General features: G+C 37.4%; 1 protein-coding gene across 2 annotated transcripts; it reads right to left on the bottom strand.

Moving 5' to 3' along the window:
* Nucleotides 1–10,969: 10,969 nt before the first annotated feature.
* LOC142615564 (putative disease resistance protein RGA3) lies at nucleotides 10,970–16,244 on the bottom strand. Of its 2 annotated transcripts, XR_012840787.1 has the most exons (5): nucleotides 12,197–16,244; nucleotides 11,760–11,820; nucleotides 11,573–11,662; nucleotides 11,453–11,482; nucleotides 10,970–11,105 (listed from the first exon to the last, which is right to left on the bottom strand). XR_012840787.1 is itself a non-coding variant. In XM_075788305.1 (3 exons), exons 1-2 carry the CDS (start codon nucleotides 15,504–15,506, stop codon nucleotides 11,789–11,791), a joined length of 3,342 nt encoding a protein of 1,113 aa, XP_075644420.1. In that variant the 5' UTR covers nucleotides 15,507–16,244; the 3' UTR covers nucleotides 11,444–11,662; nucleotides 11,760–11,788. The 2 variants fall into 2 exon arrangements, 1 of the variants encoding a protein (XP_075644420.1); XM_075788305.1 differs by lacking the exon at nucleotides 10,970–11,105 and having other exon boundaries at nucleotides 11,444–11,662.
* Nucleotides 16,245–16,491: the final 247 nt, after the last annotated feature.

Raw genomic sequence — 16,491 nt, 5'->3', positions numbered from 1 at the left:
GCCCTTCTATCTAGGTCTTCATGGTCTTCAGATTCGCCTCGGCCCCATTCTTCTCTCTCTTTAGATCAGCCACCTCCGAGGTAAGCTTCTCGTTCTGAGCAAGGGCTGTGCCCAAGGACTTCTCAGTCTCCATCCTAATCTCTGCTCGGTTACGGCCTTCTTCCGAATGTCTTCTATGAACTTCTCGGCTACAAAGACCTCTGAATGGCACGTAACAAAGTATGATGGAATCGGGAATAGTAAAAAACTTATGAATATTGTTAAAAGTGGAATCTTCCTAAAAAGGGGTAAACTTACCAGCGCTAAGTCTCTTTTTAAAGAGAGAAATAGTTGTGGCTGGCTCATTTTTTCCAAGGTTTCCATGTCCTTGGGCAGCAAAAGAGGGCGCTCCAACACTTCGGCCAAGTGGTGGGCATGGCCTTGTTGAACCGCCCTTATCTTGGATTGGCGGGAGATGGGTGCGCCGTCCGGTCTTAAGTCGGGGGACCGGGTGGTCGGTGCTCGGCGCACTTCGGCCTCGTCACGATTTCCCCGCTTTCAACCGAGCGGGCCCTACCCTTGCCTTTGTCCGGCCTGGCCGCTGAGCCGGTGGGAGTTGTTGTCGTGGTTTCTTGGGGTCCTTGCTGATCGTCCCCTCGGCTTCCCCCTTTTTCTTCTTTTTGGGATCCTCGGCTGGAAGTTTTGGCTCAGCTGGAGGAGGGGGAGGTGGCAAAGATTGAAGAGCTTGTGACCCCCCCGTCTTTCTCTCCACAACCTTCGCAGCTCTATTGGTTAGGAGACCCTTCATCCTGTCCATATCCTCCTCGGATTCGTCCTCTGGTTGGGCAACGACTAACCCTGCAATTCCAGAGGCCTCGGTGGCTTCTTCCTCTTCGTCAGAAAGTACGACGAACTGATTCCCTCGAGGTCTTTCGGTGTCTTCGAATTGGAATTGATCTATCTCTTCGTCTAGTGTATGTGAAGAAGACACCTGCTCTTCTGGAACAACAGTTGCCTGAGAGTGCACGGCGAGGGGAATTGCCGCTATGGGCTGGTTGTACAAAACGGTGTGAGGGGCGTCAGGGAGATCGTGGTCGTCCAAAAAATGGGGCCGGGCTACGTTTATTCTCCTTCGTCTTCGGTCACCCGCGACTATGGCGTTTTCTATCTCCTGGAAGTCCGAAGAGATGGGAGTGTACCCCAGAATCAGATGAGCAGCTCTAAGTTGTAAGTCCTCGCTGACAAACACCTCGGAGCAAAGCACACGGTTTAGATCGGCAACGCTGCAGTGGCTCAAGCGTGGACGCACGTGTTGCTTATCTGCAAAGAAAGACGTGAAAGTGAACAACATGGTCAGATTCACACAGCAAGTGATAAAGTTAAACAAATATAAATACATGTTAGTGTGCATGTTTGTGAGTATTAGAGGAAGTTGTGAGATGGGGAGGTTAATCCTAAGGTGTCGCACCTGGATCTCCCCACTCAACTGGGCAGTGGAGGCCGTCGTGCCAGTTCCCAAAGACGATCAGGTAGTCGTCCTTCATGCCTTTGTTGGATTTGGGCAGACAGGAGATTAGCCTAACGACACTGGAACGAGATTTAATGTAGTAACCTACATTGGAAAGTTTATGGGACTCGTACAGAAAGACGACATCGTGCCAGGTGAGGTTTAGACCCATTTGCTCGTTTAGAGCGTCGACACTACCCAAAACTCTAAAAACGTTTGGGAGGCACTAATCGGGACACAACCGGTGGTTGCGAAGGTACTCCCTAGTTACAGGTTTCATTGGGAAGGTCATCCCACCCTCTATAAAGGCTATCATTGGGATGATAACTTCTCCCTCTTTTCTAGAACCGGCCACGGCTTCTGCCGGGCAATATTTTAAACCTACATCGCCGGGAATGTTATACTTGGCTCTGAAGCCTTCCATTCCACCGGCGGTATCAACTAGGCACTTAAACCTACCCATCAGAAAAGAACGAAAGGCTAAACTCTAAAGGGGAGAATATCTACGAGGACAGCCGAGGACTATATCCGAGGAGAAAAGGTTAAGAATAGAGAAAGCAAGAACTTACAAAGTTAAAGGTGTGCAAATTTCCACGGTTTTCTGCAGGTAAAGTATGATTGCTGATGTTTTGATGGGATTAGCCCCTGGGGAATTAAATGAAGGCGCAGGTTCCTGAAGCGTCACGATGTGCGGAAAAACGGCCTCGAAATTATATTCGTCCCGCCAAAATTTTCGTGGAATGATAAGGACCGTTGGATGCTCATCTCACCGTTGAACGTGGGAGACAAGGTATAACTTACGGTAATAAATGCGCGCGTTTTTGAAAATAAAACCGCCAAGTGTCGCCCTCCGGAACGCGAAACGGTTTTCACACGTGTGGTTATTTGCAGATAGTGTGGAGGAAGTGTTCGTTGAATCAAAACCCTATTTTTCTCCTTGGATGATGAAAAATAGAGTTTTGAGGGGCTATTGTGGGGAGTAAAAGGACCCAAGTGGGCTTATGGGCCTTTGGGCTGTAACATGGAGGGCCGACCTGCTCCAGGGTTAAATTCTATGAGTTGGCCCATACGCCGAGGGTCCGAGGATGCAGCCGAGGGTGAGTTTCACCTCAGACAGATCCAAGAGAACTCAAGATGTTACTATAAAGGTCAAGACACAACTCTGGATAAAAGGGATAAAAGGGGACATCCAGAATCTTCTAGATGCATCAGTATTAAGGAAAATATCAAGAGTAAAGGCTGCCACCTCCGCATTAAAGGCTCTGCACCTATCACCCTGGCCGCATTAATGGGGAGGTGACCCCTGAACAGTAAGGGGGAAACTTCTAGTCACTGTTCGAAAAGTATCAAGGAAGGAAGTATAAAAGGGGGGGAACAAATAAAGGAATTAAGAAATTGTAATCTTTGAGGAAGAAAGAGAAATAATAAAGAAGTAGTCCTCGGCTCACGTCCGAGGAGACCCATTTGCAATTATCATTCATTGTTACAAGTGTTTGCACATAAAAGTTTGTTATTAAGCTCCCAGTACTTCTAACCTAGGTTTTAAGCCCACGCTCTACAAATTTTATTGTTTAAGGCTCATTGGGCCTGAGCCCGTGATTGTCTTTGGGTCCAGGTGCAATTGTGCACTTACAGTAGGCAAGTTTTTACTGATTTTTATTTGAATCTAGTAATAAAATAACCTTCCGCTAGATATCAAGTTTGTTGTGTCTATAGAGTATATAGACTTTGTCTTATGCATTAAAAGCTAAAAACATTTATTTGTTGTGACTTTACTAAAAATTCTTTCAACAAATCTAGTTGTTTATTTATTAAAGATAGGTTTTAGTTATTTGTCAAATATTTAATATAAAATCAACCAAAACTTATGTCTTTTGAACATGCTAAGTATAGAAGCTACCAAAAATTATGTGGCACCTAATTAAACAGACACTAAATTTGATCAATTATTTATTTTAATTCTTTAAATTCACTTGGATAATACTGTTGATCATTTGATTCATATTTATCTTCAGCCATTTAAATATGATTTTTTAATTCTAAGATTTACTTTTTATTTTCTAAATTATTGAAAATGTTACAATTATCAATTTGTAAAATATTCTTTTATCATCACCAAACAATTGAAAGAAAATCTTTAAAAATATTTTTGAACAAAAAACAGCAACGAAAGAAAATAAATTCATGCCATTCAACTTCTATGTACACAGGTTATAAATGTTTTGTACATAAAACATCACCCAGACATACAATATCACAATCATCGAATTAAATAATTAATTTTAAATTTATAATATTCAACTCGACTCGGCTCATTTACAACCTTACATAATCTAATGATGACAATCATGCTCATTCATAGGAAACTAACAAGAATTACGTACCATGTGAATGGTGGACCTCAATGTGATGAATACCAGTGTCTATTATTCCCAATCAAAGTTGATGAATATGTACATAAAATAAAAGTTGATGAATAGGTAATGTTGCAGACTTGCGGGTAACCCATTGATTGCTTTTGAATTTTGATTTCCATAAAAGTAGGTGATGTGCTTACTATGTTTTAAATCAAAATGGGCAGGGGTGAGGCCTGATTGTTGCTTGCAGGTCATAAAGGTAATTGCGTGTAGACTGTGTAGTAGGATTTCATGGGTTTCAAAGCATGATACGTGAAGTCAAGACTTGTGGGCTGAAGGGCCCAATCTGTGAAGTAGAGGTATAGATGATGAGTGGGCCACAGACACATTTTGTGATTGGCCCAACCAAAATATGTTGAGTTAGAAGCTCCCTGTAGCTAAACAGCTTAAACCCCTTTGCAAGCTAAAATTCTAGCCTAGCCTAAGATGCAACACTTCATTTAGGGTGCCGTACCTGTGTCGTATTCATGTTGTACCCATGTCATACCGGTGTTGTATCTACAGTTTCATGTTATGATTTTTCAAAAATTGCACGAATTGTTGTGTCATACTTGTACCTTCATCCATACCTATGTTTGTGCATCCTAGGTTCTACCTCCCCCATCACTTTTAATCAACCATATGATCCTAATTCCTATCCCTACAATGAATCAGATCATTATGGACTCCTGCATTTTGCTGCATCCAAATATGGTAGATGAATGTAGCCCAAGCAAGCTTGCACAAGATATACCTCAAGGCTTTGCCCTTATAACAATGAAACCCCTATTTATGTTGGGAAAAAAAACCACTATAACATGCAGCGCAATTATTTTCAATTTTTACCCTTTGCACAAATTCTATGGTCACTTGAAATGAAGTAGGCATGCACAATAATCAACTCAAACAAAAATATCCAACAATCCACAACCAAGACATCAAGTCCAGTATAAATCTTCCCCTATTGAATAAAGAGTTTACAACAATCTTCTCTAGAACAAATGCTAAAGAGACCAAAGAATTAAGCGTACACAGCTCTAGGATTACAGCAAATATTTATGACATTAAAGTGGATTTCAACAAAAATAACAAAAAAAGATATCACCAAGTGGGTCCTAGCTTCCGAGCACATAGAGAGGAATTTCAAGCAATCTGCAGACTAACCAAGTATGTTTTCTACAGTTGCTGCCACATTCTTCAAGTAAAAAAGTAATAAACTAATAATAATAATAACAAATGATCCTCATATCAGCATTGTAACCCCCAATAAACTCTCTCTTCACCAAGATACCCTTTTATGCTCAGTTCATTCCTTCAAATGCATATTGCTATGAGGCCAATTACGAACGACTGCAGTGACAATGCATGCTGCGACCTCAAGCTAGCCAAAGTTTGAAAATGGCAGGGAATTGTGAAAATTTGCCATGGATTGGTTATTCAAGCCTGACAGCAATGGCCAGAAAAATATTTCCCAAGTTTATAAAAGTAAGCAATGGAGAACATGACACAAAATGTAAAAAAGAGATTCCACTAAAATTGTGTACTCTTCCAACCACATGAAAAAAATAATGATGCAAAGCTCTAGACCATTAAACTATGGTAGAAAATAAGACAATAATGGAGACAAGATATATTTTGAAGATAAGGTGTTCTTTCTAAAGGTGAAATTTGGTTAAAAACTTATTCAAGAAAATTGATTGAAATGAAGAACTGATATATTTCCAGGTTTCAAAGTAGTGATTTTTTTTTTTTTTTTTGTTAAAAGAGGATTTGAGGGTAATTTTTCAAATACTCAAGGACAAATCAAATCAGGTTGAGCTTAACCCAAACACTTTTATATATATATATATATATATATATATATATATATATATATATATATATATATATGTATGTATGTATGTATGTATGTATCTAAAGAAATATTTTAAAACCCCTAAAGCAAAACATTGTACTAAACTTCTAAACGAAGCTTTCGTTTCCTAAAATTAGTAAGTACATATACTCAATTATCAATATTTCGTACTTAGAGTCTTATGAAAGAAACTGCAGTTAGAGAGAATATTTCTATCATTAAAACCTAGGAAACAGACACGTCCACATATATCAACCAATCAAGATTTTCAAAGCAAAAGAATTCATTTAAGGAACTCTATATTCAACAAAATAGAAATTTAATCCCAAAGGGGACTAAGAGAATCAAGAGATGAGAAATTTAATTTTTTAAGTGTTAAGTTAATTAAAACTTCAAAAAGTGTTTGCCTTAACCCTTCGTTATCTTTAACCTCCCTGCTCAAGTTCCATCAGGTCTGGCAGATATTCAGATGATCTTAACAATTTCGTCAACCTCCTAGGGCTCTATAGATTTCCTCTCTCTCAGAATGCCTCTCATCTAAGGAATAGAACTCAACAACAGAATCGTTGACCTCAATCAAGCTACATCCTGGCAGTTTTCTCAATACTGTATCCCTCATTGCAACTTTTAGTCATGCATCATGATGGGGTTTGATATTGTTATTGGTACTGGGTCATACATGAAACCATCCTTGGAAATTACTCTGTAGGTGATATATGGTGGTGTCTGTGAATAGCCAAATGTAAACATCTCGCCTGCATGGGAGGTTCTGTATGTTAAAAGGACTTCTTCCATTACCATGGTCGCTAAATCTTACCCACCAAAAATAATAATTTTTTTTTTTGGGGTATTGCAGGAGGGTTGATAATTGAAATAAAGGAAGTAAATATGTGCAAGTGTGCAGCACAATATTCAGCAAATAAAAAAAAGAAAACGAAAAAGAGTTGAGCAACACATAATGTTAGGTAAACATATTTGCCAGGCAAGGTCTAAAAGAAGTATGCATTTGGACACTTCATTCTTTGAAACCTAGCCCTGTACCTGCATCCTAATACATGGGGACTTGATGGATGGAAGAACTATACACACACTACTACCCAACAAAGAAGAACCTGAGCAACTAGAAAATTAAGCAAAATTATATATGGGATAATGTGTTTGCACTCTACTAAAAATTCTGTGCACAATTTCAGCAGATTTATTTTCCTCTGAGCAAACTTTGCATACTAGATTAACTAACCTGTTCCATATCCATATGAGACATCTAATACTTTCAATTTTGCTCTTAGTAATTGCATGTTCACCATGAATAATCCAAACAGCCCTTAAGATCTCCAATCTGTAATGACATTTAAAAAGGAAAAATATGTATACAACAGGACCAACAAATCAAACATATACAACTGATGATTTTCTATTCAAGATTTTAATTATGCAGAGGCAAAACATGTAACTAAAAAAGGGGGCATATCCTACTGAGGTTAACCATGCAAATGAACATACCAGAAATAAAAATAAGAAAAAAGAAGCCCACAGCTTACTGGTATACCTTCATAAATTTAGCACCTCCAAAATACTCTTCTTGTTTGATGCGAGATGTCCTTACATAGCAGGAGTCATAGGTTGCTTTCCCATCTTTGATGTGCAAACCATGAATCATGCTGAAAAAGTTAAAGATATCACCAAATCCCTTCTTGCTTTAACAGTCTAGTATTGGATAAACTAACATTCATGAACCTCTAAAATTAAAGAAAAAGTGGAAAGAATACAAAACACATTGGAACATGACCAATTTCAATATATCCAAGAGCAGTAAACTAGCAAGGATGGTTATAAACAATCAACTGCTGTCTACTGAACAAACAGACACACGACTCACCAAAACCAACCAAAATACAAGACTAAATAGTTTAACAAACACCTTGAAAATAGCAAATGACATGGGTAAATTACAATCAAGTTTCCTTTCCCCCTTCACTAATAGAGTGAGACCTAAGCTTGCCAAGGGATCGTAAAGAAGAAGAACAAGCTAAATATCTTCTTTTGAATCCTGATGATTGAACATTTCACCAGCATGTTCAAAGTTGTTTTGCTTACATCATGATTATTTTTCACTCTTAAGATCAGGTATTATTAGAAATCATAAACACTTGTAACTCACTAGTTTTTTTTTCTTTTTTTTTTTTTATAAGTAAAGAAAATTTTATTCAAAGACATAATAATGAGTCACCCAAGTATACAGGAAGTATACAACAAGTGACCAAAATAATCAAATTCATAAATAACAAGCATCCATCAAATCATACACCGAGAAAATAGAATGACTTCCTATGATGGACATCCAATTTGATAGAGTTTTAAAGAAGAAAAGTTTTAAATCAGCTATAGTCCTTTCAGAATCTTCAAAACACCAGTTGTTTCTCTCCTGCCATATGCACCACATCAAATAATGAGGGACAACCATCCAAATAACGCCATTAAGATGATGACCAAAATTTCCTTGCCAACATGCAAGGAGCTCAACCACAGTTTTTGGCATCTCCTAGTAGATACCAAACAAGGTAAACACCATAGACCACAACTCATAAACAATAGGACAATGTAGTTGCATTAAATAGTTAGCATGGCAACTTGTAACTCACTAGTTAGCACGGCAGTTGCATTCAATAAGATATTCTGGCTCGGCACATGCCCCACAGAGAAATATCATAGGGAAAATTTTCATTCTTAAGAAGCTTGATTTGGTTATTCTAGTTTGTTTTTTGATTGATAAGTCACACACACACCCAGTGGGTCTTGAAACCACGACCTAACCTTCCACCTTTCTCTTACAAGGGGAGGAGGTGCCATTTGAGCTAGAGCTCATTGGCAGGCTCGATTTGGCAATTCAATGTAGTTAAACTAGTAAAACTTCAGCATTTAATGTCAAGATAGTATATGAATCAAATGGAAGGAACCTCAAGTAAGTGTGGAAGGGGGGAAAAGAACAAATGTATCATTATACCTCTTAGAGGACTTCAATTATGTAATTTCAGTTACTAAAAAAATATTCATTTGGCTCCACTGCCAAACTGCAGTTGTGTCAGAACAATCATGGTATTTTCAGTGAATTTCTCAGAACTAGGCACCATATAAAATCCAAATGATCTTGGCCAACTAAAGACTGAACTACAAGGGTTTTCTTCACATATAGCCACCATATATGATGACTAAGGAAAATAACATAGAGCAGCCAATTGGCATTTTTTTCTTTGTTATATGGAGCTTTTTCCTTTAGAGTCTATGACACAAATACTTTTATAATGCAGAGAATTGGGTGTTGAGTAGCCACTACAAAGCAACCATAAATTAAACACACAAAGCAGAGAAACATTAATGGTATTCTAGAGTGGGAAAAGCGGTACTGAAGTTATATCTTTGAACTCTTTCTTCAAGAAAACTTAAAAGAAATACTCTTTGGAATAAGGGAACAGAAAATCACGCACCCATCTCCATCAAACCTGCAAAGAGAGCAACAAAGGGAATAAGTGCAATGGTCATCTGATTAATATCTGATTTCATTCACAAGAACTAAAAAAAAAAAAAAAACCCTTCATATATGGTAGTTAAATGAATATGCTTCTTACTTAGAATTAAGTCAAGTAATTACAGTAAATAGTTCCACAGACGGGCTTATATATATATATATATATATTAATTAAGACATATTCTACATTCCAAGTCATGGGCAATAGAGGCAATAAGATGCAACTTGATGCATTGGAGAAATAAATGAATAATTGGTCAAACTGTTGGCTACATTTACTTGAAACGAAATATATATACATTTATAGTAACGAGATAGCACATATCAAACTCAAGGTGATAGGAATTCTTCAAATTGACAGGTTATTACATGACAAGGAGCACTATTACCCAGCAACAAGGCTGTAGTATAATACAAAAGAAGAAGCTAGAATGGTAATTAACCTGTTTCTTAGGTAGCATGAAGCTTATTTAATAAATTTTCATTTGCAGCGTTGTAAACAACATCAATTACTATTGCTCTTGCATCACTAAGAAAACATTATACACCACAAAAATTTGTTATGGATGTAAATCACGTAAAACATAAAAAGATGACAATCACTTCTGCACATGGGCTTTGAAATGAGGCCCTTAAGCTGCACATCTTTTTGATAATCTAACAAGTAATGGCACTGAACTATAAGGTTCTTGACTAATGGGGTTTCCTTTGAGAAACCACAAAAGTGGTTAGCCGTGAATGCTGTCTAGTTCTAAACTTGTTCAATATGGTAATTTTTCAGAATGTGGAATTAATTCTTAATTAACCAATTTTGGCATAAAAATTAAGTACAAAAAACTTTCCTGAAAATCTAAGCTAATGTTCTTATGCGGTTTACACCAATCAAATATAATCATCATCGCCTATTGAAAGTCTTTTTTTCATGTTTGAGAAAATGCTTTACCAGCTTAGTAGAACCAGATGGTATATCACCTTCTACTCCCCTTTCATAAAGTATATATGGTGCTAAGCAGCTAGCAAATCCTAATGTTTGGTGCAAGTCAATTCTTAATCCAGTTAAATCTACAATGGCATTTTTAGTGCTTCTTCTGAACTCAATGCCAGAGCTTGTTTAGCCAAATTTGTGTAATGCATTTCAACTTGTCTAATAATTTTCTAGCGTAGAAAAAAATAAGCCTCTGGATTCGTAATCAGCTTTTGAGATTCATGATATAATACATCATAAAGCTTTTGCAGCTGACTTAGTGCTCAGGCAATTTGGATACTACTTCTTGTCCTCTGTTTTTGGATGAATGAGGAAATTTTATTAACACAAAAATTATTACATGAAGTTCAAAAGACTGAACACTACATTTCAGCAGAAAAAACGGCCAGCCCCTACTGCAAAAAGACAAGCTACCAAGCTAAGTTAGGAACTTCAAAAAAATTAGGCAAGAACAATAATCTACACAAAGCAGAAATATCCAGCAACAAACCACAATCAAAACACCAAATTTTTACGTGGAAACCCTTCAATGAAAAGGGAAAAACCACAGGACCTAGTCCAGTAAAAAATCTTCCACTATTGAATAAAGAGTTTACAACAATTTTCTCAAACAAAAGCTAAAGACTACCAAAACAAGAAGAACACAATTATTAGATTACAGCAAATCTACATCACACTAAAGTCGATTTCAACAATAACAAGAACACCAAGTGGGCCTTAGCATCTGAACAAATGGAGAAGAATTTCAAACGACAAGCTGCAGATTAACCACGTACTCTTTCAACACTTGCTGCTTTAATCTTCTTGTAAAAGAGTAATCATAAAAGAGATGATCCCTACAGCACTCCAAATGCTCCCTGCAAATAACACAAGATATCAGCATACAATCCCAATGATGATGCATGTTGCATCCTCAGGCTAGTCAAAGTTTAACAGTGGCAGGGAATTGTGAAAGACTACCACGAACTGGTTATTCAAGCGAGAGAAAATGGCCAAAAAGGATATTTTTCTTAAGTTTCTAACGGTAAGCAATGGGAATATAACACAAAATGTACAAAGAGATTCCACTAAAATTTTGTATGGATCTAACGGCATGAAAAAAGTTGATGTTAAGCACTAGCCCATTAAAATATGGTAGAAAATAAGATCATGATAGAGACAAAATGTTCTTTATAAAAGGTTTCAAATAGGCTCAGATATTTACCCCTGGTTTGTTTTGTGCTTCCAATTTGATCTGCATTTAGGATCAAACCAAGTGAGAAATCACCATAACACAAGAAGAACAAAGAAGAAGAGGAAAGGAATTAGCATTTGAATAACCCACTTCCAGCTATTCAAAGTTCATTGGAAGAATTAAGGACTTGAGCAAGGTATTCTTCATGTAAAGACTTCAAAACAGCACATCCATCAGCATCTGTAAAAATCATTTAGAATAATGAATCAAATATATTGAATGAAATTTTATTCAAAATATTCATTAACCTTTGATTATAGAAAGTGTAACCAAGTACCTTTCGTACTCCATCCAAAATCCTACAATCTATGGTAGTGGTGGACGTGTATGTAACATAACTGTGAACAGAACACAAGCCATCAAATTAAATAACACTAATAGTAGTAGAACTTCAAAACAATTCAACAGTTTGGTTGCTTTGAAATCAATCAAATTGACCAAGATTCTGTACATCTCAGAAATTTTTGTTATTATTAGAAAACTTTAGAAAACCAAAAGCTTTGCTAAAGTGAGCCCCATTCAATTATATACACTGGTTCCTATATTTTTGAAATCCAAAAGAAAAAATTCATTCTTTTTTTCAAAAAATTGTATTGAAATCAATAAATGATAGAGAATAGAATTCTAAAAAGTTCACTTTCTTTCATTTTCAACTGTTTTCTCAGCCAGCAAACAAAAATTCAATACAAAAAAATGGGTATATAGAATGCGTACCGTCAGTGACATGGGCGATCTTGTACCAATCCTGACCGGTTTCCTTTTCGCATCTTCTCTGTAACTCGGGACAATCGACAATCCACAGTGTTTGTAAAGACGACAGATCGCGCATCTCATCAGGCAGTGATTTCAGATTGAGACAGTTCTCAATTATAAACCATTTAAGTGAGATAAGATTCCCAATCCACCGAGGCAATGTTTTCAGATTCTCACAATTTACAATATAGAGCCTTTCCAGGGTTGTAACGTGTTGAAGACCTACAGGTAAGGAATTCAGTTTTGGAAGGCCGGAGAAGTGCAGATGAATGAGGCGATTGAGATGTCGCCATTCCATTCCGTCCACGTCACTTCCTAGATTTAACTCCTTCCAAGAGTAAATGGATAATCGCTCGAGAGAAATTAGATTTGATACCCACCCATCTGGCAGAGACACAACATCTGGCAGATTTTGTATAAACATAGATTTTAATTTGGAGAGATGAGAGGACGAAGAAGAGGAGGAAGAGGGAAGTATTGTCTCTTGAAAAAGCTTTGAGCTAACGTTACTTAGATATAGGTCTTCTCCGAGATAAGGAAACAAGGGCATGGAAGTCAGATTAGGACAATCATAAATAGAAATATAAGAAAGACAAGGAAATGAAGGCTGTGACCGGCTATGCTGGTGTTGTTGATGATCTGTCATTGATGGGCTCCTCCACCATCCCTTTAAGTTAGGGCATTCGCCAATCGAAAGAGACTTTAACGATGGAAAGAAGGGTAAAGTAGAAACTTCTTCACTTATATCATGATCTGAAATGCATTCCAAATCTTTCATTCCGTCAAGCCATAATACTTCTAGAAATGGGAGTTTAGACAATGGTGGCAGGTGGATGCATCTGTCACATCTCCTTAGAGTGATGTTAACAAGATTTTCGATGGAAGGAAGCCAACTTGAAAATGTCACACCAGTGTAATCACACACTTCCAAAATTTTGAGATTTGGATGTGGCTGGAGGCTATCTAATAACATCTCATCATGTGCTTCTTGGTGAGCCCATGTTAATTTCAGTTCCTCAAGATGTTGCTTTTCCCTTAAATTTTTGACCTCGCCATCTGAGTTAGCATCTTCCAACTGTTCTGAAATTTTGATCTCAAGTGTTCCTCTGAGGTTGTTTAGCCCATTCAATTTGCCTAGTCCACCATTATTCCTCGCAATGAATAATGGTAATGACTGAAGACCAGTCATTTTCCATAATTCTTGAGGCAATCTCAACTTATAACAACCCCTATCATCAAGGTGTCTAAGGCTAACCAATTTTGTGATGTCCCTAGGCAATTGTTCAAGATTTGGACAACACTGAAGTTTTAGTGTTTGCAAATTCAACAATGTTGTAATTGAATCAGGAAGAGTTTCAATAGGATTAAAAGAAAGATCTAAGTACTTCAAATGTATTAACTTCCCTATGGAATTTGGCATTATTTTAATATTCAATGCATGTAAATCTAATACACGCAACATTGGGAAACTCTCAATTAGTGTACTCAATGTTGACTCATCCATGGTAGCAGATTCATAACTCCTATGTGTGAAATTGAGAGTACTCAGTGTTGACTCATCCATGGCAGCAGATTCATAACTCCTATGTGTGAAAAGAATTGTACGTACCTGATTGCTTGCTTTAACCAAACTTAAAGTTTTAGTAAAAGATGAGTTACTAGAAAATGATACATGACGAGTTCTTTCATCCAAATAGTCAAGTCTACAGTCTGCCCTTGCAATTGATAGTGCAAGATCATGATATAAATCATGCATCTTGTATGTCACTTGTTCATCAAAACGATACTCTTGATAAAAAAATGACCTGCAAAGTAGATTCTTGATGCACTCATCTGCAACATCTTCTACTTGCTCTATATTATTTGGCAATTGGATTAACCCATGTGCCATCCATAGTTGAATCAATGTCATCCTATGAATCTCGTAAGATTTAGGAAACAAAGAACAAAAGGCAAAACAACCTTTAATATATGATGGAAGATGATCATAACTTAACTTTAGAATTGAAAGGGTATTACCACCTCCCTGTTCAATTACATTTTCTTGTACCTTATCCTTCGTCTTTAACCACCCATCTTTTTTTTCAAAATATAATGCATTTCCAATGGACTCTATGGCAAGGGGTACTCCTTGACATTTGTCTACAATCTCCCTTCCAATTTCTATTAGATTAGCGTTGTTGGTCTCTTGCCTATTTCTAAATGCTATTTTCTCAAATAAAAACCAAGAATAGTCTTTAGAAAGACCTTGAAGATCATATATTGAAACAGGACGTGTAATCTTTGCAACCAATAGGACTCGCGTGGTTATTAGAATCTTACTTCCCTTTGCACCACCAATTAAAAGGCTTTTAAAGTCATTCCAATTTTTATCATTTTCGTTCCAGATATCATCCAACACAAGTAAAAATTTCTTTTGATAAATTTTGTTAACAAGTTCCCTCAATGGATCCATGTCATGGACTTGACCCATGAGGACTTCAGGATTAAACTTACGACGTTTCTTTCGCATTAGTTCCATGCTATCATCTTTATCAATACCATTTATTAGTTTTTTAGCAATTGTTGTCACCTCGAAGACATTTGAAACGCATACCCATATTTTTAGCTCAAAATGTGTATTGACTTTTTCATGATTGTATACATTTTGAGCAAGTGTGGTCTTGCCTAACCCCCCAATTCCCACAATAGCAGTGGTAGATACATTCTCATCATTATTAGGCTCCAATAAAAGTTTTATGATGGCATTTTTGTCATCATCTCTCCCAATAACTTCTTTATTTGGTAACCATGGGATAGTCTCCCTGTTCAGACTCACTTGAGGCTTCACATGGCCCTCATTAAAATGAAAGTTATTTCTATCTTGCGCCATTGCAATTAGATTTTGCCTCAATTCGATTATTCTAAGACTCATCTTACGATTTCTAAAAACAAGTGGGATACTTCTAAAGAAATTGCGTACCTTTTCTGCAGTATTCCCACTCGTCCCTTTTTGCTGCAAAGCTAATTCAACGTGGAACTTATACTCACCCAACAAGTCATCTGCATCATAAAAAGCATCCTTGAGCTTTTCAAGCCAGTCACTGGCTTGATGGTTGCGGTTCGGCTGCTCCATTGCATCCAGAAGGACAGCTTGTATTCTGGACACTGTGTTCTTGATGCTTTCAATGTCATCTTTAACATTCCACAGTGGTCCAAAATTTTCAAAAGCCGCAGAGCCCAAATTTTCAATTATGGTCTGTGCAACTCCGCAGAGGATTGCTTCAGCCATTTTTCCGTAGTGAGAGAAAGGAATGCTTAAAGAGCAAGAGGGAAGCAAGAGAGGGCGGTCTTCAAGTAATTCAGTGCTAGAGTCTAGAGAGTAAAAGAAAAACTTTCTATTGAGTGAAAGGAAGGCTAGAAGAACGAGAGGAAAGCTAGAGAGTGAGCTTGAAGTGCTTCAGTATTTTAGAGAGTGAAAAAGGATTGCTTCAGCCATTTGTTCGTAGTGACTAGTGAGACAAAGGAAGGCTAAAAGAGTGAAAGGGAAGCTGGAGAGGGTGGGCTTCAAGTGCTTCAATGCTAGAGTGAATGAAATACTTTCTAGTAAGTGAAAGATAGGCTAGAAAAACGAGAGGAAAGCTAGAGAGTGAGCTTGAAGTGCTTCAGTATTTTAGAGAGTGAAAATGATTGCTTCAGCCATTTGTTCGTAGTGACTAGTGAGACAAAGGAAGGCTAAAAGAGTGAAAGGGATGCTGGAGAGAGAGGGTGGGCTTCAAGTGCTTCAATGCTAGAGTGAATGAAAAACTTTCTAGTGAGTGAAAGATAGGCTAGAAAAATGAGAGGAAAGCTAGAGAGTGAGCTTGAAGTGCTTTAGTATGCTAGAGAAAGGAAGACTTAAAGAGCAAGAGGGAAGCAAGAGAGGGTGGACTTCAAGTGGTTCAGTGCTAGAGAGTGAAAGAAAAGCTTTCTAAAAGAGTGAGAGCTTGAAATGCTTCAATATGCTAGAGAGTGAAAAAAGAAGGCTAAAAGAGCGAGAAGAATGCTAGAGGGTAATGTTGCTGTGAAGAAGGAGACGAGGAGGACCGAATATTTGAAGGGGAAGAAGGTTACGGTTACTAGTTTTCCATGTATGAATTTTCTTAGAAAGTTACATGAATCATGCACAGCTTTATGTTTTTTTCTAAGAAATTATCGTTACTAGTCTTCCTTTGTGAATTTTCTTAGAAAGCTACCGTTATATCATGCACAACTTTATGAATTTTCTGGGAATGTTA

This window comes from Castanea sativa, chromosome 11, assembly GCF_040712315.1.
Source record: "Castanea sativa cultivar Marrone di Chiusa Pesio chromosome 11, ASM4071231v1".
Lineage (NCBI taxonomy): Eukaryota > Viridiplantae > Streptophyta > Magnoliopsida > Fagales > Fagaceae > Castanea > Castanea sativa.
Note: the sequence above shows the minus strand (reverse complement) of the source record. Positions and strands in the feature narration are given on the sequence as shown.